The sequence below is a fragment of the Nymphaea colorata genome, chromosome 3 (genome assembly GCF_008831285.2).
Source record: "Nymphaea colorata isolate Beijing-Zhang1983 chromosome 3, ASM883128v2, whole genome shotgun sequence".
Classification (NCBI taxonomy): Eukaryota; Viridiplantae; Streptophyta; class Magnoliopsida; order Nymphaeales; family Nymphaeaceae; genus Nymphaea; species Nymphaea colorata.
The window spans coordinates 5,482,888-5,509,238 of NC_045140.1; the positions used below are offsets into that span (position 1 = coordinate 5,482,888).

General features: G+C 37.6%; 3 protein-coding genes across 3 annotated transcripts; 2 read left to right on the top strand and 1 right to left on the bottom strand.

Moving 5' to 3' along the window:
- Positions 1–1,782: 1,782 nt before the first annotated feature.
- Positions 1,783–2,605, bottom strand: LOC116251354 (NDR1/HIN1-like protein 13). The gene has a single exon (XM_031625568.2). It carries the CDS (start codon positions 2,511–2,513, stop codon positions 1,893–1,895), a length of 621 nt encoding a protein of 206 aa, XP_031481428.1. The 5' UTR covers positions 2,514–2,605; the 3' UTR covers positions 1,783–1,892.
- Positions 2,606–7,249: 4,644 nt separating this feature from the next.
- LOC116250997 (protein E6-like) lies at positions 7,250–8,313 on the top strand. The gene has a single exon (XM_031625045.2). It carries the CDS (start codon positions 7,331–7,333, stop codon positions 8,057–8,059), a length of 729 nt encoding a protein of 242 aa, XP_031480905.1. The 5' UTR covers positions 7,250–7,330; the 3' UTR covers positions 8,060–8,313.
- Positions 8,314–15,235: 6,922 nt separating this feature from the next.
- LOC116251012 (protein E6-like) lies at positions 15,236–16,172 on the top strand. The gene has a single exon (XM_031625060.2). The coding sequence runs from the start codon at positions 15,300–15,302 to the stop codon at positions 16,014–16,016; it is 717 nt and encodes a 238-aa protein (XP_031480920.1). The 5' UTR covers positions 15,236–15,299; the 3' UTR covers positions 16,017–16,172.
- The last annotated feature ends 10,179 nt before the right edge of the window (positions 16,173–26,351 follow it).

The following is a 26,351-nucleotide window of genomic DNA, read 5'->3' on the forward strand; positions in this document are numbered from 1 at the left end:
TGGTTGGCCTTCTCTTTTCGTATTGATTTGCTCTTACGCCGGTCAGGGCAAATGTTGAGTCTCCTTTTACACATTAGGTTTGGTCGGGAGATGTTGGGGGCCGATGGTTCGAACGGTTTGTTCAATTTGAACGGGTATCAGTGGTCTGTCCCAAACATTCCTTGGTATTATTATGACCCTTCTGTTTTATACAATTGTACGGTAGATATAAAAAGAGTTTGGCCGCCGGCTATAGGCGAGGTTCGGTTTTTTGGTTCACCGCTGGCATTTTACTGAATCTAACGTAATCGGGTTGTGGTTCTCGGTCGGATTGTTGCTGTCCTAAAATGGAATTCATGTAACACCTGCCTGGTGGTTAGTGCGATCGGTTCTTGTCCTTGGATTTGGATGAACTGTAAACTGTGCCCACTTTCAACCTGATTAGTAACGAAATTCAGATTTCTCTCCCAAGCTGTGCAATTACGTCCCCACTGAAACGGTTAGGTCAGGCATCTAGTGGCGGTGATTTCGAGTGGTTGAGCGCAGTCGGTAAGAGCGTCACTGATCGTGCTTGGTTATATTGAAAGTCAGAAAAGCTGTAGTGGACAGGCACAACTGGGGCTGGGCGAGGCCTTGCTCACGCCAACACCGTGGAAAAGAGGACTTCGCATGACCAAAGTTTATGGAATCTCTTTGGAGTTGCGTAATATTTAAAAAGGGATGAACGATTGCATGAGATTTTAAAATGGGCCAAGAGTTTCTCTCTCCCTCTATCTGATGCAGAGAGGTTGTGTGGGGGCAATGCTTCACCGGGTTATCTAAAAAATTAGCTTCAAGTATCGAGCACTCGTTTGCATCCTTCAATTCAGAAACACTAATTCAAAAATCTCACACATTTAAAATACATAATAAGATGATTGGCAGACGCTAAAGCTAAAAGAAAAAAGAGGCTCACAATGTGAAGACCATATGAAGAAGGGTATTAACGGAGACACACCAACATGTATAAACACACTTGTAGGGTTTCGTCTTTTTAGCTGCAGCATATCCGCGCCCGCTTCCCTCGACCAAGTCCAAATGGAGCGTCAACTCAGGCCAAGGCTGTCTTTGCATTTATGAAGTTGCAACCTTTCCAAAATTTTAAACTTTACAGTTGCAATCTTGATGGTTCGAAGCGGCTTCTAATTCAGCCCCAGCAAAACTAGTTAACATGTCAAGAACTTTACTTCGTCAAACTTTCAATCCTCTTGAAATCCTATTCACACATCCAAACAATACCCATTCAAGAGTGAACTTCCAAGTATAAAGTTACATGAACCATCCCCTGTCTGATTACTATTTTAAAGGCATCTTGAAATTTGATTTCAGAAATACAATATGTCCATAAGACTCCATTATTCTGCGAGGTTTGGCATATGAACATCATCGAGTTTAGAAGAGGTCATGAGTTCGAAACCGACCGAGGCAGACTGAACTCAAGCTTGGTGCCAAGAGTTAATTTGCTCTCGTGTGCTCAGCACCAACATTAAGTACTGGCTGGCACAGAAACTGACCTCAATTCTCTTATGAGCCAAAAAAACATTAGATAGGAGAAATCCCAAAGAGTCCGAAGTGCCTCCCCCTTTCCCTCTGGGGTCTAAGGCTGCTTCGCGACCCACAGTACTGCATATCCATTGTTTGCAGTTTAGAAGAATATCACCCTTGAGAATTGATTTAAGAACCTGACTTTCGCCAGCTTGCTAATTCGACCAGCCCCTCAGAGCACCAAAAAACAATAGAGGAGAGTGAAAAAATGCTTCAAACTTATGTAGAGCTAGTATTCAATACTCTTTTATCTCATGAAAGAAAAACCATGAACCTGTGAAAAGATACTTTTACTACAACCTAGCCATGTACAAGTTTCTCACTCTAATTCATGAGCGACAGTTGAGAGGAGTTACAAGGGCACCACTAGGTGGGTCTGCGAAAGCCAGGTTGCATTGCCAGAATGTCCAACGGTACACTCTCCTTAACCTCCCCAGCTTGAAACCGGTCTCGAACGCACCCACCACTTTCAACCTGACCCTGTTGTTCTTCACCTCATTTTGCAGCTCCTGCACCTCATTCGGGCTGAGGTACACAGCACTCGTCACGAACTCGACGTTTGCGAGGGCCGATTCGTGGCTCCCCATGGCGAACGGCTCGACGGCGCGCGTCGCTATTAGTACTTTATCGAATAAGAGGGTGAAGGAAATGGACTGGAACTTGATATGAACTTTCGAGTTGTGATTGGTGAGGTTCATGAGGAGGGTGAGGTCTGCATTGAGGAACGTGCCGCCGTCGACGTAGAGGGCGTTGAGAGTGCCGGAGGCGATGTCCACCTTCGGTTCGGTGGGGTGAAACACGAGGTAGATCACGAGGACGATGACGCCGGCGACGATGACGACGAGCCAGATGAAGGCGCAGGCTATGGCCATGACCCAAGTGAAGAAGCTGGTTCGGCCTGGGTGAGGCAAGTTATAATTAGGATCTGTTTTGGTTGAAGACGGCTCCATGTTGTCTTTCCTTGTCTTTGGCCACTGGTTTTCTTCCCTTCCTTCTTCCTCCTCTTCTTTTCGCCTTGAAGTTTTGAGGGAGGCATCGTATGACCAAAGAGGACTCTGCGGAGAGAAGGGAATCAAAGAGAGAGTTTCGCCGTTTACGATAAGTTTGGATGGATTTGGTAGAGAGCAAAGAATTTGTCCTGCGGCTTTCTTAGTAAGGATGCATACATCAATGGGAAATCTCCCAAGCAAAGGAATAAAAGTTTTTGCTACGAGAGGGAGTGTGAAAAAAGAAAAGACTATGGAATGACGGATGAATATTAGACGTTTAGTTGATTTTAAAAATAAAATTTTCTTATAATTTAACCTTATGAAATTTGAATGGTTTTTTCCCAAATGTTTAACAGTGTGGGTTAAGCAAAAAAAAAGATGCTTTGGCCATTGCCTCTTTCTCTTTCTCTTTTATATATATATATATATATATATATATATGTTATTGTGCATGCATATCCAGAATCCAAATTCTTCAAATTCAAATCCATTACAGCTTAAGCATCCAAATTAGGGTTTTCACATGCATGGACTGCTGTCGCAAGGCATGATACTAATCACATTTGACGTAGCTTCTAAGCAAACGTGGTGTACTGTGCCTGTGGATCATGGTGCCTTATATAATTAAACATTATAAGGAAGAGGAAACTACATGCTCTATGAATGGAGGCAGTAGAAACAAAAAAAATAGAAAGAGAAAAAGGAAAGAGAGGCATACCCAGGGACAGAGCCAAGGGGGACCCGCAGGTGCCTGTTTTTTTTTTTTTAAATGTACATGTAAATTTTAGAAAATATCACTTGTTTTATATAAAAAGTTTGAAAAATGATATTTTGGCACCAGTCAAAATTTAGAAACTTTAATTTGAGCCCCTTATGAAAAATTTCTGGCTCTGCTCCTGAGCATATTGACCTCAATGCCCTAATCTAAGGACATGAAAATTAAATATATGTAGGAAAACAAGCAAGATACTAATCCCAGAGCATGCTTAGGGAATTAGGCTAGCCTACGCACAAAAAATTAAACTATTGTAGAATAGAAAGTAAAACCGCTATAAGCATGTTAAAAAGAAGAAAGGAAGACAAATTACCTGACTTGGACTAGGACCACGACCCCAACTTGATTTGATCACTTGAGCCTTGGCTAAAAGACCTAATTGATCGCTATTGTTGCTCGAACGAAGTTCCTAACGCAGAGTCTTAAATTTGGCAAAGGATATAGTGAATAACATTACTTATGTAGTGTCTAAAGCCAGCAGATTTATGCATGATCATATTGCGTTAAGCAGATTATGTGTTATCTCAAGACTTGGCTTCCAATGGGAGATTCGCGGGTTGTCCTGCCAAGGCAAACAATAATGATAAACATTGAAAAAATGGCAACCCATCGAATGAAACCATTGGTGACAGTAGCAGAGCTACCACGGGGCTGGTGTGGGCAAATGCCCACCCAAACATGCGTAAGTTTTCGTAAAATTTTTATTTATCATGTGTTGGACTGAGGCCTTAACCATATGGGGTGCCCACACCAGACCCAAACTAATGCCCTGTAGCTCTACATGCACTCAATCCATTGCAATAATAAGATAAATTAGTACCCATCGACTAAAACTTTCTGGCTCCGCCACTGATTGATGATTGTATTGCTTTGTATCATCCTAAGAATCTGGTAACAAAAAACAAAAACATATCAATCTCATTGTAGCAACAACATTTTTATGTTGTGGAATCTACAACTCTCACAAGAAGTGAGAAATAGCAGAGTTCATGGATGTAAAACAAAGGCGGAACCACGTAAAATTTCATGTGTTTCTCTTGTGATCTCTTGATACTTTGCACCCCTCCCCCCACCCTGAACCTCCACTGAGTCAAGCAATAGCACCATATATAGAAAGTTGTTTCACATTATGTACAGAACCTGATCTTGTTTTCTTATTCAAAAACTTGTTTAAGAACCTCCCATGCTCCACAACGCAAGAAGAAGAAACAAGGCAACAATTCATAGGAACCAAAACAAGTATATGTACAAAACTGCAAGTCCATGCCGTGCACATGACTTAGTGAGGCCATCTGCACTTAAGAATGTGCCTCTAATCTAGCCATGTAAAGAAAACCTTTCGAGTCCACATTTGAATCGGCAAATCTGGCAACTAAATCGAAAGCAGAACCCTTGTTGCAGCGGCGTAGATATGCGGGGGCTCCATGGGGTGTATACCATACAGATCCTTTTCTCTGAAAGTTTAAATTAATGGTTGAACTTAGGTGAATGTAGGTCCAATTATACATGACAGTCCCACAGAATCTAGGTCACTGCCTCATCGTTAATTTTTAAACAGTTGTTAACTAGATGCTTAATAACCCACGAGAGAAAAAAATTTCTGGCTTCGCCCCTTCCTCGTCATTGCTGCTTTGAGTTATACCTGGTTCAATCAAGATGTGGTTTTTTAGAAATTAAATATTCATGTAACAGATCAATCCAGGGTTACACGCAATTGATATGTACAATCATATAGGCTTGCAAGTGAAACTTATTAACGACAGATGCACACTCATGTGTTGTGATATAATGTTATGCAACACTCCCAATTAGTTAATCTCCCTAGTTATAATTGCATATTGTTTTTATCTCTCATATCCTACTTTTATTTTTGGTTCTGTTGAACTACAATATTTAAAGGTTGTTTCTTTCACCACTCTATGTTATAATGTCGCGCATGGTGGCTATTATGACGCTCGTGGTCCAAGGGAAGTGAGTAAATATGCAACTTTCGGACCAAATATACGGGTATACTCAAGCCGGTCCTCCTTTGCCAACTCAAGACTGGGCATCGTTGTAGCATGAAAATTTCTGCCTTCAGTTCGGTTCGGTGCAGTGGCGGAGCCAGGATTCAACTAGTTTATAATTAGAATTTTAACTCAAACTCCGACTTATTTATTAAAAAAGTTGAGTTTAAATCAAACTTACACAAGCGAGTTCGAGTAGAGCGGGCTCAACTCATACATCCTTAGGTCCTAGGTCTGACCCCATGCACTTGACGGATCGAGAGTGGAGTCCGATCACTGCCCCTGCTGGGGGTGCATGAAAATGTTAGAAGCAGGGCCGAAGCCAAGGAGGGGCACTTAGGGGCACTTGCCCTCACAAAAAAATAAAATAAAAATGTACATGTAAATTTTAAAAATTTTTAATTGTTTTAATTTTGAAAAATGATATTTCAGCCTCAATCAAAATTTCTTTAATTGGACTTGTGAAACATTTCTAACTTTGCCCGTGATTAGAAAGCAGTTGGTTGGACGCTGTAAGCGAACGTGCCTAGCCAGCTTCATTATGTCTACTAGATCGGATCCCACTAACCTAGTCCTACCGGAAGAAAGGAACGGCAATAAAAATAAAAAAGTGGGTCATTCAGGTCGGTCGGAGTAACTGACGCCATTATCGCCGGCGCCTCTGCAGCCACGGTGCAGGCCATTAAAAAGGAGACTGACCATATGAGACCAAAATGGTCAGCACCATCCATCTTTCTCTCTCTTCACATATAATAAACAGGCGACGACAGGCCGGAGATCGGTGTGACTTCACTCCTTCCGCTCATCACGCCGAGGTTACTTGTAAATAAGAACAAAAGTCGTTCGATTTCGATCCATTTTTTGGGTTTTCTCTGCACTGTTTGAATTCGGTTGGCAGCTTTTCTCCTTTTTCCTCTGTGTTTATTTGAACAACTGTTTCAGATTTACAGCAGAGAGAGCCATCTTCAAGAATGGCGACCGTGTAAAACTGAAGCACCGTTTCCTTCTAATGCCATTATTTCCAAATAGGATCCCACAAAACCCACCGCAATTCGCGCAGCAATGGGAGGACACACACACTCTCTCTCTCTCTCACCTACTGGCTACAGTCGGGTGATAATGGATTTTCTTTTTTCCTCATAATTACCGGAAGCCTCATTTCTTCTTTTGCCCCTTCATCTTCTTTTTTCAAGACAAAGTTGACAAGTTCGCCATGAATTGCCATTTTTATATAATTTTCTTTTCAAAACTAATTGATTCTTGACTTATGGGCACTCGTCAGTTTCGCCTCAATCTTGACAAACTAGTAGCAATCTTTGATTCTTTATCTAGCAAATTCTAGTAGAGAGAGTTTCACGTACCATTCTATTAAAATCATTATCTTCCTTACCATGAAACATTGTAATTGAAAATTTAGTTTGAGAAACTCAGAGACTAAAAATCAAAGAAAAATTTCGTTTGGTCAATAGCAGATAGGCAGGGACGAGTTTGTCAACCCGCTTTTAAGTTAGGTAGGGAAATATTTGTTGCAATATCAAGAAAGTACTTTCATATTTTGCAATTTGCTGACAAGAACCATATTTGCCAAACCAGTGCACCTCTTTTTTCTATACTCTGCTACCATGGTGATTTTATCGAGACCAACTAAGTTAAATTTTGATTTTTCGATCAAACAAACATTCTAACTGCAAAAAAGGAGAATGATATTTACTTTTGTTTTAAAGATCACAGTTGTACATTCTGAGGCGGATGATGGTCCTTGAACTTCCATTCTATCATAAACTTAGTAGGTCTTCAATTAATTGCCTAATATCAAGGAGGACTCCGTTTCCAGATTTCAACACAATAAATTATCTTCGTACTAAGGGAGAGAGAGGCCCACTCCCTTCCCTACTGTATATAAATATCCTCATCATCTCTGCCAAACAACACAAGCAACCATCATTTCCCCTTCTTCTCATAGCATTGAGCGAGATAGCTGAAGAGAGAGCGGAATCATGGCTGCCTCTCAGACCCAATTCTTCCTCTTCACCTTCCTCCTGATTGCCGTCTCCCTCCAAGCCCAGGCAAGGGAGAGCCGCTTCTTCAGCAAGACCACACCCTTCGAGCAACCAAGGCAAGGAGAAGACCTGCCGCAACAGCAGCAGGAGGTTCAGAGCGAGTTCACTCCACTCTCTTCCTTCAAGGAGACCTCCCTATCAGAAGAAAACCAGAACGGCCATGGCCTCTACAGCCACGAGCCCACCCAATTCCCTCCCACCACCACCACCACCACTCCCACCACCACCAATCCTGAAACCCAGTTTACTCCCATCGACTACACCTCCTTCAAGACGACCACCAACGAGTACAACAGCTTCGACAGCAAGGACGTCAACACTGGATTCTCCGGCTACGGCATGAGCGACACCAGGCTCCTCGAGAAAGGCAAGTACTTCTATGACATTCAGAAGGAAGGATATCAGAAGGACTTCCCTTATCAGAAGGGAACTTCTGGCTCTGGTTTCGAGTACCCAACAGCGAACAGATATGGAGGATATGGCAGTGAGAAGTATGAAGGATACGAGAACACATATGGAGGATACAATGGTAACCAGAACAGATATGGAGGATACGGTGGCAATGAGAACTTCAATGGAGGTTATGGCGGCAAAGAGAATGAGAAGGGCTACGTTGAGCCTAACAACTTCTACAACGAGTACAAGAACGACGAATTCATTCCTTAGATACAGCCCTTTTCTGCTCTCTATATTCTTGAGCTCTTACGGCTTTTAAATACCTGCAGAATGTTGTTAAAGTGTTGATGCAGTGATCTGTAATACGGTTTTTTCTCTTTTCTTTTAGTCTTATATGAAATTGCAAAGTGAATAACTTCACAATGTGTTGCTATCGATCTAATTCCACTTTTGTAGCAAGGTGTTGGTGCTTGGTTTTTGTACACAATCAAGTGGATATTCCGGGGACTGTTTTCTGCATTAAAGTGTGATATTGCAATGTAAGCGCAGAACCTTAATTCCCTATTATCAAGTTAAGTAAGGAAAGCATAGATCTCTCGTTTTCGATTCATGGTATTCTATCTAAAAGGTCGAACGCTTGCAAATTAATATATCGTGTCCTGCAATAGCTTGATTCGTTTATAAGATGCTGAAACTTTTACAGAAACAGAAATATACTTAAATTTGCCTCTCCTTATTTTAATCATTTCTTCTTTGTCTAACTTAGGCAGTTAATTGGAAGAAACCAAACATATGTTTCTGTTATTTCATCAAAACGAAAGCAAATCTTTCTTTCCGTCATGCATTGTATAGACGCATCAGTTTATATATTAAAAGTAAGAGAGAGAAACTTGTTATGTGCACACCTCAGTGAAACAAAAATTGTACACGACCAAAATATTCTACTTGATTTGTTAAGAGAGCTTTTTATAAGGATAAGAAAATGTTAAGAAAAAGTAAAAAATCTTATATGTATATATATATATATATATATTAATATATATTTAAAAAAAGTACTCCAACCCATTTTTTGTTTCGTTTTGTGTATATTTGTTCTCCATATCATAAGAGAAGAGGATGTGAGGTTATTAAACGCTCTTAAAACAGCCCTGAACTTGCCTGAAAGGAAGCGGAGAGGACTCCGGCCCTTTCGACTTCCAACCACCTTTGCTTCTATCGACGGACGATTCAGTGGGTTTTCGTGCCCGGACGTTTCATGCTCTTCCCTTCTCTTTTATGTTCATGAACCCACAAATTGCCCTCCATATAGAAAAGTTAAAATGCCTATGAATATGAGTAAGAATACATATGAATGCCATTCGAAATGGCTATTGTCTTCCAGATCATCTGGCAAGGAGTCCCATGCTATAATGCGTTTCGACAAGCTACTGTCTTCTGTGAACCCCCAAAAGGTGCACGCTGAGGTCCTGTTATGATGGCCATTGTTGAGAGCTGGCAACACTTTAGAAAATAAACAACAATATACAGAAGAGAATGTAGACGCAGAAGGCGTTGGGCGAGTATTTTCGAAAATCACATGGGTATTTTTTCTGTTAACAGGTGTCTCCCTGTTTTAGACTTTAAACCATTTTGCACCGTAAACAACTGCATGATCGACGATATAATATATATATATATATATATATGGCGACTTTAATTTTTCGGAGTAACTTAATTATGCCGTTCACCCAAACATGATAGAAGTTAAAAAGAAAAAAATAAGCATAAAAAGTGGTAGATATTTTCATTGTCTAAGATAACTTCACACTTTTTAATTGTTGTTCTTTTATCAATCATTCATCTGCTTTAGATGAAAAACCCGAGCTAGATAGCTGAGGGACTCAATATAGCTGGAGTCATCATTCACTCTTTTTCTTTCTATCTCCTATATATATATATATACACGTATACATATCAGAAACAAAGAGAAAAAAAGAAAATTAATGTTGACTCTAATTGTTTAGAGTCACTTAGCCATCTAATATGCACCATTCGATACAATAAGATGAATAATTAAGAAAAAAAATAAAAGTAAAAGGTGATGAATATTTTTATAATTTAATATTAGTTTACATATTTTTCTTATTATTTTTCTTTTCAATCATTCATATAAACGATCTTGGTTGGATGACTGGATGACTCTATTTAACAATAGTGATAGTTAACTATATATATCGATGACTCTATTTAACAATAGACATAGTTAACTATATATATATATATCACAAGTGGCTACCTTTACAAGGTGCAGGTTAGAGGAGTGTTTTGAGAACTAGGGGATATTTATAGCATTCCGGGATGTAACACAGGATCTGTCCACGTATTGCGTACTTGACCCTGCACCACTTGGCAAGAGTAAAAAAATGAACATATATGTTAGTGAAAAACTGTTAGGAAAAGCACCTGTGGGGTCGTATTACTTTAATTTCACGCCTCTATTATTTGCCCATAGGCCCGACTCACATGCACTGACCAAAGGGATTTTGGGGCCATTTTTTGAAAAAGAAATGGACATTTTTGAAAATTTTTACTTTTCTGCTTTTTCATCTCTTTCAAATTATGGGTTTATTTTTTTTTATAGGCTAAGGGCATTCTGGTCATTCTGCACCTCAATGCAACAAAAAATTGTGTGCAACCGTGCAATAATAATTGGTCGATGTCTCAGTAGATTTTGTTTCCAAATTTTATGCTTTCTATTGTTTGAAAGCAGTGGCCGAATATATATATATATATATATATATATATATATATATATATATATATATATATATATATATATATATATATATATCCAAAACATTAAAGTTATTAAATTAGTGCTCGTCTCGCGACAATTTCGGCTCGAACAGGCAGCACAGACCTACTATGCAAGAGCAAAGTGAGATTTTTTTTTTAATGAAATAATAAACATACAGTTAACAAAATTTCAATTGGTCATGTAGCAGTGGCATGAGTTTCATTTTATGTAACTAGACCCACTAATTTAAGCTTTCATATAATGAACTCGGTGAGGCCAACACATTTGAAATCCTTGAATCAAGATTGCTGATAAAATCCATGGTTGATCCGACTGACCTAAGATTCACACTTAACATCTTTTGTGGGGGAGGAGACGGCCCCCGCCGGGAACTCAGGCCCTGCATAATTACCTCATATTCCCAGAAATAACAAGATATCATTTGTAGATTGTGTTCTAAAAACACAATCTTCTTATCAATAAATTCTCTCTTAAAAATTCTTAGAGCTCCCACAACACTGTTTAGCACAGTGGAAAAAGAAAAAAAAGAAACGACAAGATTTTACTTAATATATACTCCACTTTGCTTAACGAGAGAGGGAGAAGGTCTTCTTTTCTTCGGTTATGAGTCAATTTAAAGCACCAACTAGATGGCATCCAAGAATATGAGGATCGATAGACTTGAAAAGAAAAGGATCGTTATGCAATTACTTACTAATATAATTTTTCCAATTTTGAGAAAACTCTAGATCTATAACCATGATTAACCTGGAAGGAGCCAAATGAAGAAGAATATTGGAGCATTTACAGCAAAAATTTAGTGTTTAGTTTTCTTACTTAATCTAATTCCTTCAACTAATTGACACGTGAGTGAGTAGGAATAATATTTCATCATACCGTCAGTTGAGAGCCGAAGCCCCCACCCTTTCCTCATCCCCAGGATAAATTCCTTCAACAAATTTGCCACCTAACTAATCAAGGCTCTATCTGCCTGGCTAGGGTTTCCAACTTCCAATTTTAAGAACAAGGTCAAGAGTTCAATGCAATTGAAGTTGTATATTAACATGATTTGGTTTAAAAGGGGAAGAAAGAAACAAGAATCAATCACGAATTAGGGAAATTAAATGATAGAGAACACTTATTTTATGACCACAGAATATGCTTCAAACCACATGAGTAGAATAGACCTCCCAATCACACGAGAGCTTATTACACGAGCTCCAAAATATGCTAAAACTATGTGACAAATGTATTATGATTTCCGTTCAAAAGATTGCTTACATTTGGACCCACTCACCAACTAAAAGCCAATTTGCATATATGTTTCATATATGACATGCACCTTTTACGCCACCGCCTCTTGTTGGATCTTCCTTCGAACTAAATACTCCTACAAATTGGTTCCTTTGGGGAGGATGACGGATCAGGCTAATTGGGTAACAAGAAATCCACTCCAAATCTATAATAAGGTAGCGTTTGATGACTTCTGATCTCGTATCTGAGACTACATTAAAAGGTGTGTGTATTATAAGATCTTAAGTTTAAACAAACGTAGGATCTTTGTGGCATGGATTTTAAATTCATGCTACGTATATAAAATCGAATGGGGAAAAGAGTCTTTTAACTTTAAAGCCACGGATTTGAGGTCTTGTTGATATCGGGTCTGCAGCCTTGCAGATATCATATATGCGGTGGAACAAACGCCCCCAGAGATCTAAATCCACTTCAAAATGTGTTGGATGCATGGATCGTTTACAAACAACTGGATCCAGATTAGTTTATTTACTCCAAATCCATTGATGCGTCCTCTTTTGTCACAAATCGTTCACTGGTAGTTGGTGCCATATGCTTTACTGACGTTGAACAAGCATCACAAAATGTCATAATTGGCGTCACTAAGTGCTCTTTCTGTCGTAAGCCTGGAAGCTGGAGCGGCCTGGCCTACAAGACCATCCCCCTTGGGCCTATCTATGTGTTTCTTGTTGCAGCAAGAGTTAGGTATATTTGTCGGTGGGCAAAAGGGGCGTCACTAATTGGAGGCCTGTCAATATACTGCCAATGAATTTGGGGGTTGGGAGAGAAGAGAAACAAACATTTTTGTCTTGTATGGTAAGACCAACAAGCGGTGGTTGGAAATAATGTAAATGGAGAAGTCTAATTAAATGGCCAACATGGTTGGGATGCCACATTTGTTTAAGTTTATTATATGTAAAACTGCATACATTAGGTCGCCAAAAGACTTTATATAGGTCCGCAAACCAGTGTAAAACCCGGAGGCTAGTACCCTTACTCCCTTGACATCTGCCAATGAAAAAGCCAAGGTCTGTTGCACTATACCTATCCAATCCCGAACAGAGCCAGAAATATTTCATTGTAGGAGCCAAACTATGTTTCAAAAAAGTTTCAAAATTTTATATAGTTTAAACTATAATTTTTAAATTTTACATATAAGATTGCGCCCCTGATCCCATTGTAGGAGCCAAATTATGTTTCAAAAAAGTTTCAAAATTTTATATAGTTTAAACTATAATTTTTAAATTTTACATATAAAATTGCGCCCCTGATCCCAAAGCACTCCAGCTTTTGGTGACTGGGTTTTAATCCATGAAATCAAAACAGCTCAAGAATTCAAAATTGTGGCTGCAGGTTTCTTGGTGAAATATGACCATGATATACTTAATCCCACTTGCCAACTGAAAAAGAAATTGTGTTTATGGAAAGGTAGGTTGAGGGTCTATGGCTCTAGTATAAATGTTAAACTAGCTTTGTTTGTCTGTTTTTGTTTAATTTAATGATTACGGCTCAATGCAGCCATAGACCCCGGAGACAATGGGAATGTGGGGGCCTTCATGCTCATTTCTAGGCTTGGATTGTTAGACTCTTCCATGGACCGTGGGGCCATGGCCATGGCCGGCCGATTGCCGTTGTATATGCCATACTGGTGCATGAATTTTGGTGCGTCAATATGGTTAATGATTAAAACACCCTTAATTCATACTAAAAAAAATTGTAAAGGAAAAATTAAAAATGAGCAAAAGTAAAAAGACTAGGAAGGGCATTTCATTATCGACATTCCCCTCTTTCTCTCTCCCAAATCATTACATTTCCCTTCCTCTCTCATAATTGCCCGGACTCGTGCTTTTGTAGTTGTACTCTTCCTTTAATTGATGCGTTCATTTATTACATATTTCGTGAACTGGTAAGGTCAGGAACAGGATCTGACCAAGGCTGAGAGTCTGATTAAAATACGGCGGACTGTCACAAATATCATGAAAGTATCGTGATACTCTGATCTGCTCCCAAGACATAGAGCTTTTCTCCTAATTCCCGTGATATTTGTTGGGATGTGCACCATTGTTGACAATTAGATTTTTTGTTTAAGTTATATATGGACGTAATAAGTTATTCATATTTTGCTCGGCTTGAGTTCGAATCATTGAAACTCGTTCCCATTTGATTTGATTTTTTTTTTTTTGGTTTAAGTTTGAAAATTACAAAGAAAAAATGATGGCCTATATTCTCCAATTTAATCTAATCAAGTTCATGTAACTCAAACTCGACCCATTTACAAGCTCAAATTTTTAGTTAAGCTCAAGTTTAACTGAACTTATGATTCGAGTCGAGCTCGAGTTGGCTTTATTTAAGACACATCCATTGCAGAGTAATTTCTCCCTCTGTCTCTTTGATTGTTTCTTTTGGCTGGAAATGGGGGTCCAGATTCGGTTCTTGCCCATACAAAATTTTTTACTTCTTTACAAATAGGAATAAATTTTCATAAATCATGTTTTACTCTCTTAGCCTTAGGGATGAGAGTATTAGCTTCAGTTATTTAATACTAACGGGCGAGCAACAAAGTCGTTAATGAAAAGAAAAAATCGCATCTAAGTATGAAGGTTCCGAATTTCTTCTAACTAACAAAAATCATCTTAGATACGCTTTCTAGTTGTACCAGTCGGCCGACCCGGTGCATTTCCCTTGTTACCAGAAACACTTCAAACTCTGAAAATGTGCATTTGCCTTTCAAGAATGTTTTATGTTAGACAACTTATCCAGAAAAGTGAGATAAATTTTGATATCGCACCGCACAGGAACAACAGAAGACAGCACCGCATCTCTCCTATTCCATATATAATACATGGGGTAGTCGGTGCTTAAAATTATCCTTTGATTTTCCTTCTGCAAACGCCCCCTTCAATTATACTCACCAGCTTTATGGGCCTTTAGTAACTGTCTTAATACCAAGGTGGGCCTCAACAACCCAATTCAACGTAATAAATTTTGTTACTTTGAGGCAACCTAAAATCCCCTTTGAATTACAATCTAGAACAATAATTAGGATCAAGATCAACATTCTATGTTGCAAAACCAAAGATATTGATGAACGAGTTGAAGTACAACAGGGTGACATCTTCCGGCCTTGAGCATTGCAAGCCGGACTTATATCTTATAAAGACAAGGAATTGGATAAGAACTCAGGCTTTCGGGTAGGTGGTGGATCTTCTCCTTCACCTCAAATAGTAAGAATTTCATTTCAATTATTTCACCAGTTTTTTATGTTTTTATGAGAAACCAATTTAAATTTTAAGTGCGTTTTAGTGTTTTGAGTACTTCCAACTTAAGGTTTGTGCCGGGAAACCGAACGCCCCCTCGCTCTATATAAACACACTCTTTCCTTGCCAAACAACATAAAGAAGGAGTAATCCTCCTTGTCCTTGAGTAAAGTGTGAGCTAGCAATGGCTTCCTCTCACCTCCACTTCTTCCTGATCTTCACCTTCCTCCTGATTGCCACCTCCCTGAACCAAACCCAGGCAAGGGAGAGCCGCTTCTTCAGCAAGTCCACGCCCTACGACCAACCAACTCAAGGTGAAGAGCAACAAAAGCAAGAAGAGAAGGTCGACTTCACCCCCCTCTCTGCCTTCAAGGAGAGCTCCTCCCCATCACAGGAAAACCAGAGCGGCCATGGCCTCTACGGCCACGATCCCACCCAATTCCCTCCCACCACCACCACCACCATGAACCCTGAAACCGAGTCGGCTCCCCTTGATCTCAGCTCTTTCAGGACAGCCGCCAACGAGTACAACAGCTTCGCCAGCAAGGACCTCAACTCTGGCTTCTCCGGCTTTGGCATGAGCGACACCCGGCTCCTGGAGAACGGCAAGTACTTCTATGACCTTCAGAAGGAAGGATATCAAAATGGCTTCCCTGATAACAGGGGAACTTCTGGTTCTGGTTTTCAGTACCCAACTGAGAACAGATATGGAGGTTATGGCAATGAGAACAGATATGAAGGATATGAGAACAGATACGGAGGATACAATGGTAACCAGAACAGATATGGAGGATACGGTAGTAATGAGGAGAACAGATATGGAGGCTATAGCCGCAATCAGAATGGCTACTATCTGAACAACTACTACAACCAGGAGGAACAAGACATGTTTATTCCTTAGACAGAGTGTTGTAGTTTCTTTAGTTCTTTTAGTCTTGATGGTCTTCAAGTATTTGCCAGTATTGTTGGTGATGCAAATGTGTAACTAAATATGGGTGTTCCTGCAGGTTCAATTTTTGTTTTCTGGGTCTTAATGCAAAGTAAATAATTTTCTATATGTGTTGGTGAAGAAAAGGAACTGTTGGTGAATGGATCGAAATTGTTGTTTTGTTGGTGTTGGTCCACGAGATGAAACTAAGATGTTCGCAGATTTGCTCCATGGATTCTCGTCAGTAACATTCTCTTCGATGAAAGAGTAATCCCTGGACTCTTTTCTTTGTTAAAAACTGAAAAATTATCACTTGGATTGCTCTAATAATACTTGGTATTTAATTCCTAGGGAGCGAGCAATCCTTAGTTTGGTACTAAAAACAAACTCCGCAGTAAACAAGCTTTCAAGTTACTGAATTTTGCTTCTTTGATGGTGTCGAAGAAATACTGGTAAATACTTGCATGGCAGTTTCTTTTCAATTCCATTTAACAATGCTCTGAAAATGTCTTCAGCGAAAAATACAAAAGAATTTGTCATGTCTATATATATATGGTGATCACTGTGAAAATACATTTAAAAAATTTATGTGCGCCCTTTGGAAACACCGATATGGTAAAGGAAAGGATTAGTCCCTTGCGTATAGAAAAGGAAGAACGAGATGATCACAGTTCCTGAGCATTCTTAAGTTGGATAAACTAAGTGGATGAGTGAACTTACCGGGATGATCTTGCTTTAAATTTGAGCAGTAGACGCGAATGAATGAGTGAAGAAAAAAGTGAGTTGCACTTCGTGTGTAATTTATTCTCCAATGGGAAGCTGACGTTGTTACCATATTATGCTAACGAAGATCACCATAGCCGAACCCCCTGATTTAAGTTCGCATCAAAGCTTCCTGTGACATGTTGGATGGCTTGGAGTCGGGATATTTTAGCTGAGGGCACTGAGTCACCAGCACCCGTATGATCAGGGCAGCCCCAGGAATTTTATTGTGCACGAGCCAAACTATAGTTTTAAAATTTTAACAGGAGCCGAAATAAAAATTTTCAAATTGTTTGTATATATTTAACTAAAATTTTTTAAATTTAAATATAATTTTTTAAAGTTTTTAAAATCTAAAGGGGCCCAACTCCCAAGGCCCCTTACGGCCCTTCCTTCCCTCCAACCCTGGGTATGATTAGGTTTTTCATGGATTTTATCATTTTTCATTTTCTCAATAAAACTTTTAATGGGCTGGTGTGAGCGGTGAGCCCGCCCGTATCTCCGCCACTGCTCACCGTTGTCATCAGATTATGCCATTTATTGAGACATGCACGGTCAGTTTTGCTCTTTGTACGTCTAATTGTTTAGCCAAGAAGATGTATAGAAGAAGTTTGTTGCTCATGCTCTATTATTTGATACATGGAAAATTTGGCCATGATGACCGGCCATCAATGCCTTGACAGTCCAGACCTCTCCTATCCAGAAATTTCGCTTCAATAATTGTTGAGTTCACATTTCGCTTCAATAATTGTCCATCTCACATGCATTTTGCATGTCACAGAATCAACATTCTATATTATGGCCGTTAGCTGATCAAATAAGAGTACCAAATTGAAGTCCTTTATGTCTTATGAAGCCAGGCGAGAAAATGAATGTCAAGATCAAGACTTGCATACAAGTAGTTAGTAATGCAGGAGGAAGTTCATATTTCACCATGTCAACGACTCTTTGGGCTGGTCAGCAACAGTGACATACTATTACTGTGACATGAATCTACCTAAAAAATGATGCACATTCATGAAATATTATAAAACACCATTCATAAATTTACCCCATTTTTTAGGATAGATTCCATGAGACGGTAACAGTTTGTTATTGCTGCCAAACAGCCCTTTTAAGACCTCTTTTACCTGCCAGTGAATGGTGATCAAGACAAAACATTTTCCCTTCAAAGAGAATGTAACTCTTAAAGGATAAATTTTCTTGTTGTCCTTCTCATGATTCGCTGCTTGGCTCTTCCATCTCGTGTTTGTTTTATATGAAAAAGGCCAAACGCCGGTCGGGAAAATGTCAAGCCTAATTCGTAGCAAGTGGGTTGTCATCTTTATTTTGTGGTTGTTTGTTTCATCCACATGACAAATCCACTGCCATCACGTGAAAGAAATAGGCCCCATGAGAAGGCCTTGCATGTGAACCAACATTGTTGATCCACGTCCCGACTCTCTTGATGCATTCAACATACTAACAAATCTCTTAGGAGATCGGATATACTTCAATTAATTAATATTATTCAACTTCATTCATAGTATGATTTCTTGATCTTGAAAATATAAAATGGTACATTGAACATGCTGTCATCAGAACACAACAAGAGATCCGCATAATTGAAGGCCGGATTAAGGCTTCCAAGTTGAAGGAGATAAATATTTTATATGAGATCTCTTGTAACAGCTGATAAAGACACGTCAAATGGCTACCGGCGAGAAGGAAAAAACAAACACTGACACACATATGAAGACTATATCTAGACGTCCAGGCTTAGTTAACAATCTTGACTTTCTAGTCCATTAATTTTTTCATAACTATTTCTCTTGTCATTTCTAGTGAGCATGAAGATTAATCCCACTACCTGTCCTCACCCTCAGGGTTCAGATCTGCATTGGTACCGGATGAAAAGATCAACATCTGTTTTAACTTTTACGTAAGACCCACCTCGTTATGGTACAGGAACATAGCAAGACATGTCACATAATGTGCCCCAAACTCACTCATTTGAGTTATGCATGCCCCTCGGGGCAACTATTTCTCTTCTCATTGAATCTGTCAATCAGAATTGGATAGGCGAGAAATAAACTAAAAACCCAGATTGCTGAGATTATGCAAAAACAAGACCTAAGTCTCCATTTTGTGTACACATGCATCCATATCACGGCAAACGTAATTGTCCTGTATGTGAGGCATCATGTGATGAAAGGCAACAGAGGCATGAAGCTAGCTAGCAGCAACCGTATTGTATTATGGAGATGCATTTCCTTGGTCGTATGCCTAATTACACAGAATGTGACATGGAAGCACAGTCCTTTCATTCTATTTTTTTCAGCTGTTAGTGTCAGTAAAAGTTCCGTCGGTGATAGGGTCGCAGGCCCTTGTTTGTCAGCTCTCCAATTGACTGTTTGGCCTTCTGGAGGAGCTCACCCAACTTTAGCCTTGCGAAAAGCGACAGCCCTTAATTAGAAATGGGTCCACGTAGCACTCTTGTGGCCGTAATTTATCTATGAATTCTTTTATCAAACTAAGTTTTCATTCCTAAAAAAATAACACAGAAAAAAATAAATTATTGCCTTATTGAGTATGGGCTGGGTTACTTCCCTCAATCTTGAAGAGCATAATAACCTTACTTTTTTACTGTTTTTGTTTTGAAGCCCTATACTCCCACTATACTACATTCGTTGGGACGTCAATGGATGAGATTGGAATCGGATATCCTCTTAACTGTTTTTTTCGCATATTCATATACTCAGATTCAAATTCAAATTCAAATACAAACAAAAAAAAGGCATATCTGAATCTAAATTCGATCAAGTTCTGATTTTTACATTCATATCCAAATCCAAATCTGAATTATTAATTAAATTTGATAGATATTCAAAATTTAAGAGCATTATATATAAAATGTTTATTTAAAACTAAATCCGATCTGAACTGGAATCCAAATCTGATCAGATATTTATACAGATCCGAATCTGAACCTGAATCCGGTCTGATGTCATTTCTTAAATCCGAAACCGATCTAATCTTTCAATCAGATATTATTTTTTTTTATATCTGATTTCTTTGGAATGGTTTGGTTGGATATCTCATTCAAGTATGATATATTGACATCCCTATCAGCTTGTGCATGTGTGCATGAATGCACACATGAAAATGACCTTTATCTATAGAAAAAGAAGAAAAAGTTAAAACCCATATTTAGTTTTGAGTTGTGTTCAAATGCATTGTTTAGTGTGCATGTTATTGATCTCTCATATTGATTTGCAAGCTCAAATGAATGAAGCAAGGGCTTGACTACCAGCTAAGGTGTTAGAGATAGCATATCTTAAAATAGATATATTGTCACAAGTGATAGGACCAAAACAATATAATGCATACATATAGGATAGCAGTTCAACCGTGATGCATCTCCTAGCCGAAGCGAATTAGTGAAAAAAAATGTAAAGTTGCATCAAGAAAAGGAAAAATTCCATCAAGAGCAAACCACTTAAACTGATAAAATATGTGAATAGAATATGTTAGTAAGCATGTGATTATTTGAAAACTATATCCTTCATTTGTATTGATCTAGCACTTATTTTCTTTGTCTTTTTAGGGGCTTGAAGAGGTGCTGTTTTTGTAAACCTCATCAAACATATTATATGCTGATCTTTTATTATGTGAAAACTTTTACTACCATGTTGTTACAAACTTTGGATGATGATGGTAAAAATGTTTGTTAGTCATTTTGCTATTGTATACATACATACATACATGCATGCATGCATGCATACATACATACATACATACATATAGGTGCATATACATATACATGTAATTTTTTGGATGGTGAAACTTTAGTTTTCTTAAGAAATTATCAAAATTTTGGAAATTTCTGATTCAAAAGGTTGATCGAATAGTGGAAATGGGAGCTGTCGTGGCAGATGATTACATGCATTTACTAGTAACTACAAGTTCATGTTTGAACTCCTTTTATTTTTTTTGGTCTAAGTTTTGATCAACACTTTTCTATCATTTGAACTTGGGTGAAACAACGGTAGCAATTGTTTTCAGCTTATGACACACATCTAGTAGTTGAGATTAATGGGAATGGCAAGTCTTAAAATTAAAACTTTCATGATTTCTTCATGGTTTTCAGATATAGTAGATGAAAAATATCATTGTTTATTCTTTATTGTTAAACCTTTGAATAACATTACTATATCTCATTTTATTATTTATCTTTATTGTCAAAACTAGGTGAATTATGTTAGATAAACAAAATGGTTATATGAATGAAACACTATAAGTCCTCGAGGGGTTTGGCACAACGGATGGGATGAGGGCTAGTAGGGGGCCAGTTATCATTTCAAATCTTCAAGGCATCAACTCTCTCTGCTTTAAATGGGAGGGCACCGACTCACAGGTTGAAAGGTGGTGGGGGCGGCACCCCAAGACACCAAAGAAGGCCCTTTATCCTAGAGGGATGAGGGGTTGGGTGCAGGCTTTGATTCTTTTCTTAGCATTAGGATAAAACATTCCTCATGTTCATCGAAGAATAAGATGCTATATAAACCATGTAGAGTGGTTTGCCTTGAAAATGAACATCTAAGGATCTTGGTAAGCCAACATATTAGTATTTAGTCCTTATAACGTCTAGATGTTGTGTAGCTTATGCCACTCTAGTTTGCTGAAGTGTAAAGTGTTGATGCGTGCATGTGTGTTTCTATATTTGGTGGTTGTCATGCACTCTTTATGAACTAGTTTTGAGTGTTATCACATATAAGAGCATAATTAAGTTCACATGCACGGAACAGTAATTTAGTGGTCTTTGGGAAATGTTGAAGAACGAAAAAAGAACAAGTGACTAGAGGTTTCACTTTCTTATCTATTGGAGATCTACATTATGGTTATAAATGACTAACTGATGATAAAGAGTCCTTTTCTTGAGAAAAATACAATCATGTATTAGCTACATCTTGCATTGATAATAGGCTGTGTGGAGTGCTGTGTGGAGTTAGCCATAATGATGGAAGCATCATTTATAGGAATTGTCATGTTTCTTTGATGTGAGAATTGTACCAGATACTTTGGAGAGGAAATAATAAAAACATTTATTTTCTCTCTCTCTCTCTCTCTCTCTATTGCATGCACACATTAATGTAGAGTTGTTTGTGCATGAAACACTTTTATTTTTCTTCAGCTGGAATCCCAAACATTCAATCATATGGACTCAAGGGGTGTCCTTTGTTAGGAACTCGCTCTCTCACACTCTCTTAACACACCAAGAGAATCAAAATCAGAATATGTGGTTCTGAGACAACGTTCTCCTATGTCCACGACCGCCACACAAAGTAGTTTTCACTATCACACAAAATTATAAAGTACAAGCCAAAACAACAGCCTCATAAACATGAGAATAGGGCAAAACCCATGCCAAAGCCACATAGAGCCACATAGAGCAGTTGAATCCGCAGAAATTAGGGAAGGCTATCAAGTATAGATTAGGCTCCCCACTCCAACATCCTTATGATGGATCTGATGAGTCTTTTCTTAAACTTTTGTAGCATTAACTTTCTTTAAAGTCTATGTTGATGCTTGCTAATCAGGTGGTGTGGTTTCAATTTGATACTTTCAAGTTGAAGGTTTCTTTTTGTGTCAATTGTTGCTTTTAATTTTTTATTTGTGAATTGTATTGATCAAATTGAATCAATCCATGCCAAGAGTCTTCTTTACGATGAAAACTTGACAATTTTCTTATAGGGTTGGGAAGGTGTGAAAATTAGGTAGATTGTTAATAGAACTTCTATGATTCCTTATTCAAGTGGATGAAATGACATATTATTATCTTTCATGTATATATTATCAATTATGGCCTTGCAATGAAGTATAGCGATCCTTTAACACACCAACATATCTTTTATAGTGAAGTTAAATAAGTATTTCCAATGTCAATGCTAAAATTTGGTGGACGAGAAACTATTGAAAAAAAGTTTGCTAATTCTCATATTGATGTACGATTTCCATGGTGATCTCCTAATTCAATCTTTTGCTCAATTTAAAGAACATAAGATCTAGATGGGGATAGCAAGGTATACAAGCACGAACGCCAACCATGAGATTGGTAAGCATATTCTTTGGATTGGTTTATCTATTTTATGAGCCAAGTACTGATTTTTGAAATGTTAATTAATTATATGATCTCTCAAAAATATTCTAAGTGCTATCTCTAGGATTAATTTATTTTTGTAACCTTGACTTCCAAAAAAAAAAAGAGTACTGATGACCTTGAATCTTTGGGGGACGCCCATATGTATTTTTGAAGGGGAGTTGCATTTTTGAGTTGTTTTTGGGTATTTTAACTGGAAATGTCTTTTTACACTTATGGTATGCCCAGTTTTGGTTACCCATATCTAAGTGAGATTTTATGATGTTCTTTGGTATACATTGTGTGGTTAATCTAATTTAGTTGCCTTGCGTCCATATCAGATGTGAGCCAGAAATGTTCTTTGGTTTGTATCATCAATTTGAAATTCAGGTTTATGTTTCAACCACTCGAGGCTTATTTCTTGCTTGATGATATATTGAATGCTTCACTTTACTTTGTCGCCTTCAATAGCATTTCTTTTTTCTTTTACCATGTGACCATGTCTCATATAATTATTATCTTGTGATTCTGCAAATTTGTTACTTTTCCAAACCACCCCACCCCTTTTTTGACGTTTGCATTTTCAATAAATAATAAGTTACCTCCCTTCACTATGATAATTTTTTAAGGCTTCAGTTTAAGATGTGGTGATAGTTTAAGTTCTTCATTTTAGGAAGAAGAGACAAATGAAGGGAAGTTTGTTTTGCTCCATGGGAGGTTATTTGATTCTTATGTTATGGACATGAGGAACAAGAACATCTTGCTCTTCATACCACTGTCTTGTCCTTGTATACAAAACTATTTGTTTTCTGTTGTTGGATGATATTAAGAATAGAAAATTGTGCTTGTTTCATCTAACATTTGATTTGTGTTGGGCATGTTTGTCGGTTCTATAAATTCTGCAAAGTGTTTGGTTCACACAAGACATATTTGTTTATTCTATTCATTTTGTCTAGTGTTTGATTCATGCGGAACATGTTTGTTTGTGTTGTCTATTTTGTCAAGTATTTGATAGTACATAACATGTTTGATTATTCTATCTCTTCCATCCAATGATAAGATCAAAAGTATCAACTTAATCCATAATAACGTCAATTAGCATATGATATACATTTTTCACTACTAACATCAATTTAAAATATATCATTAATAAAAACATCAACTTAACACTTGTTAGCATCAATTTAAAGTTTTATCATATTAAATTTTGCATGCTTCTGGAGGAGATTAATAATGATAATACAATAACACAAGTATAAAACTAGAAATGTGAAAACCATCTAAATAATTCATCTACTTTAACAAGAAGAGTAAAATAATTAACATGGCATCAAGTTTCTAACAAGTTAACAACTTGCTTGCCAAAATTTTTGTTCCAAATCAAACCATTATAACAGGTCAAGATACAAATGGGCAAACATCAACACTTCCCTAGATACAAAGGTTCGTAAACTAAAAGAAAATAACACTACAAACACTTCAAGCTAACACAATGCTATCATAGTTACGTTCTCTAGTTTGTGTTCCCCTTTGATGTGTTCTTGCTGAAAGAGTGTGTTGAATGTCAAATAGTCTTACAATCTATAGTTTTCTTCATCAAAATTTGAAAACAAAATATCACAATTGTGAGACCAAATAAAATAATACATGTACATAAAGAATAAACTAAAATATATCAAGCTGGAATACATGTCAGAGGCAGTATTTCCAATTTCATGTTTTTCAGATGTTAAGGTAACTTTCAGGAATTAGGTAACAGGATCCTTAATTTGTTTTCAGTTTATGATTTAATCATTTCTAATGCATTGTTAATTCTGTTCTAATGTTATTGACATATCTTAAAACAATTTAGAGCTGGGTTGTAGTTTTTTTAGGAATTTTCAAAGGGTTTTAAGTTGCAGCAAGCATTTATGTGAACCTAGCTTTGCATTAAACCTCAAATAAACTTTTTTTAGGTTTTTTAGAATATTTAGAGTTTGCATGACCTGAATGTTGTAGTTTGTATTTAAGATTCTGGTTAAGTGTCTAGGTTTGTTTTTTTAGCATTGCCTAGCTTTAGTCACTGTTTGTTTTCTCATTAGACTGATGTCACAATAGGTAATCAAACATAACAGAGAAAGCTGTACTTTATCCTTTCATCATTTGTTTTTGCCATAGAGTTTGTTTCTTGCTTCTGCTGCATTGGCCTGAGAGTACAAGAACAAATCACGAGGATTGGATCGAGAGCCTTTATCTGGATAATGCAACGACATTCTACATAAGGACAGCTTGATTTTGCATTTAAAATTTATTGGTTGTAATTGTTTTTTACTTCTTCTTTTTAATCAAGCTTAACATTTGGGTGTTTACATTTTATCTGAAGTAATGAAGTTTTTTTCTGATCATTTTTTTTAATATTTTGTCATTTTATCCCATGCACTATCGATTCAAGTCGATCTTCTTATAGTGAAAATTGGTTAAAAGAATATGTTTCAAAGTGATCTTATCGAAATTAACTAGCATAGTTGACCACCTTCGATTTTATCCGGTATCAAGAAAATCAGCTTCTTGGGGGCATTGGGTTACTTATAACTTAAGATTTGAGGTCACTTGAATTAGTAATTTCTTCAATAAAATCATGAATTAGTAATTTCTGGATTTGGAAGTTCTTGCTTACCTATGTTTGGATCATTGTTAAAGTCAAACTTTCCCTCACTAATTTTAGATGAAACCAGGTGACAACTTAAAACAGTATAATGTGGATCTGTTCTCTAAATTGAGATCTTAAATTAATAAGCTAAGGATTTTGGGGTTGATAGTCTTGCCAGTTTGTCACCAAGGGTGTGTTGTCTTGTAACATGGAACCCACGTTACACAGTGACACAGACCCAATAGTAAGAGCAAGAGGAAGAGGAAGAGGAAGGAGAAGGGTTTTTGGCTCTTATATAGTATCTGATGTTACACTCACATACACCCAAAAGTAATCAAGGACGTCATTCCTATCATTGTGCATATTAAACATTGAGAAATATAAAGCATTGGTTGTAGCTAATCTTTAATAAAGTATTCCAATGACACTCCAAAGCAAGGTTTTGGAATGTTTGGATGACATCAAAACTAGACTAGAAAACTTAATTTTGACAAAAGCTGGTTTTAAAAGAGAATTGAATGGCCCCTACCTCTATAGTGCAAAAAAAATGCATTGACACAAATCAATTTTTTAAAAGTATTAAAAACTATTCTTTCGCAAAACTAGTTGTCACAAGACAACTTTTCTTTTGTTGGTGTCATCGAAACGCTCTCTAATATTTTTAGCGAAACTTTGTGTTGAAAACGAAAAGGTAGACTATGTTGCTACGCATGGCATAGCCGCATATGATATGTAGTTCATGAGAGGGGCAACTTCCCGAATATCCTTGAAAATATCCTGTTTAAATCAGTGTTTCCGC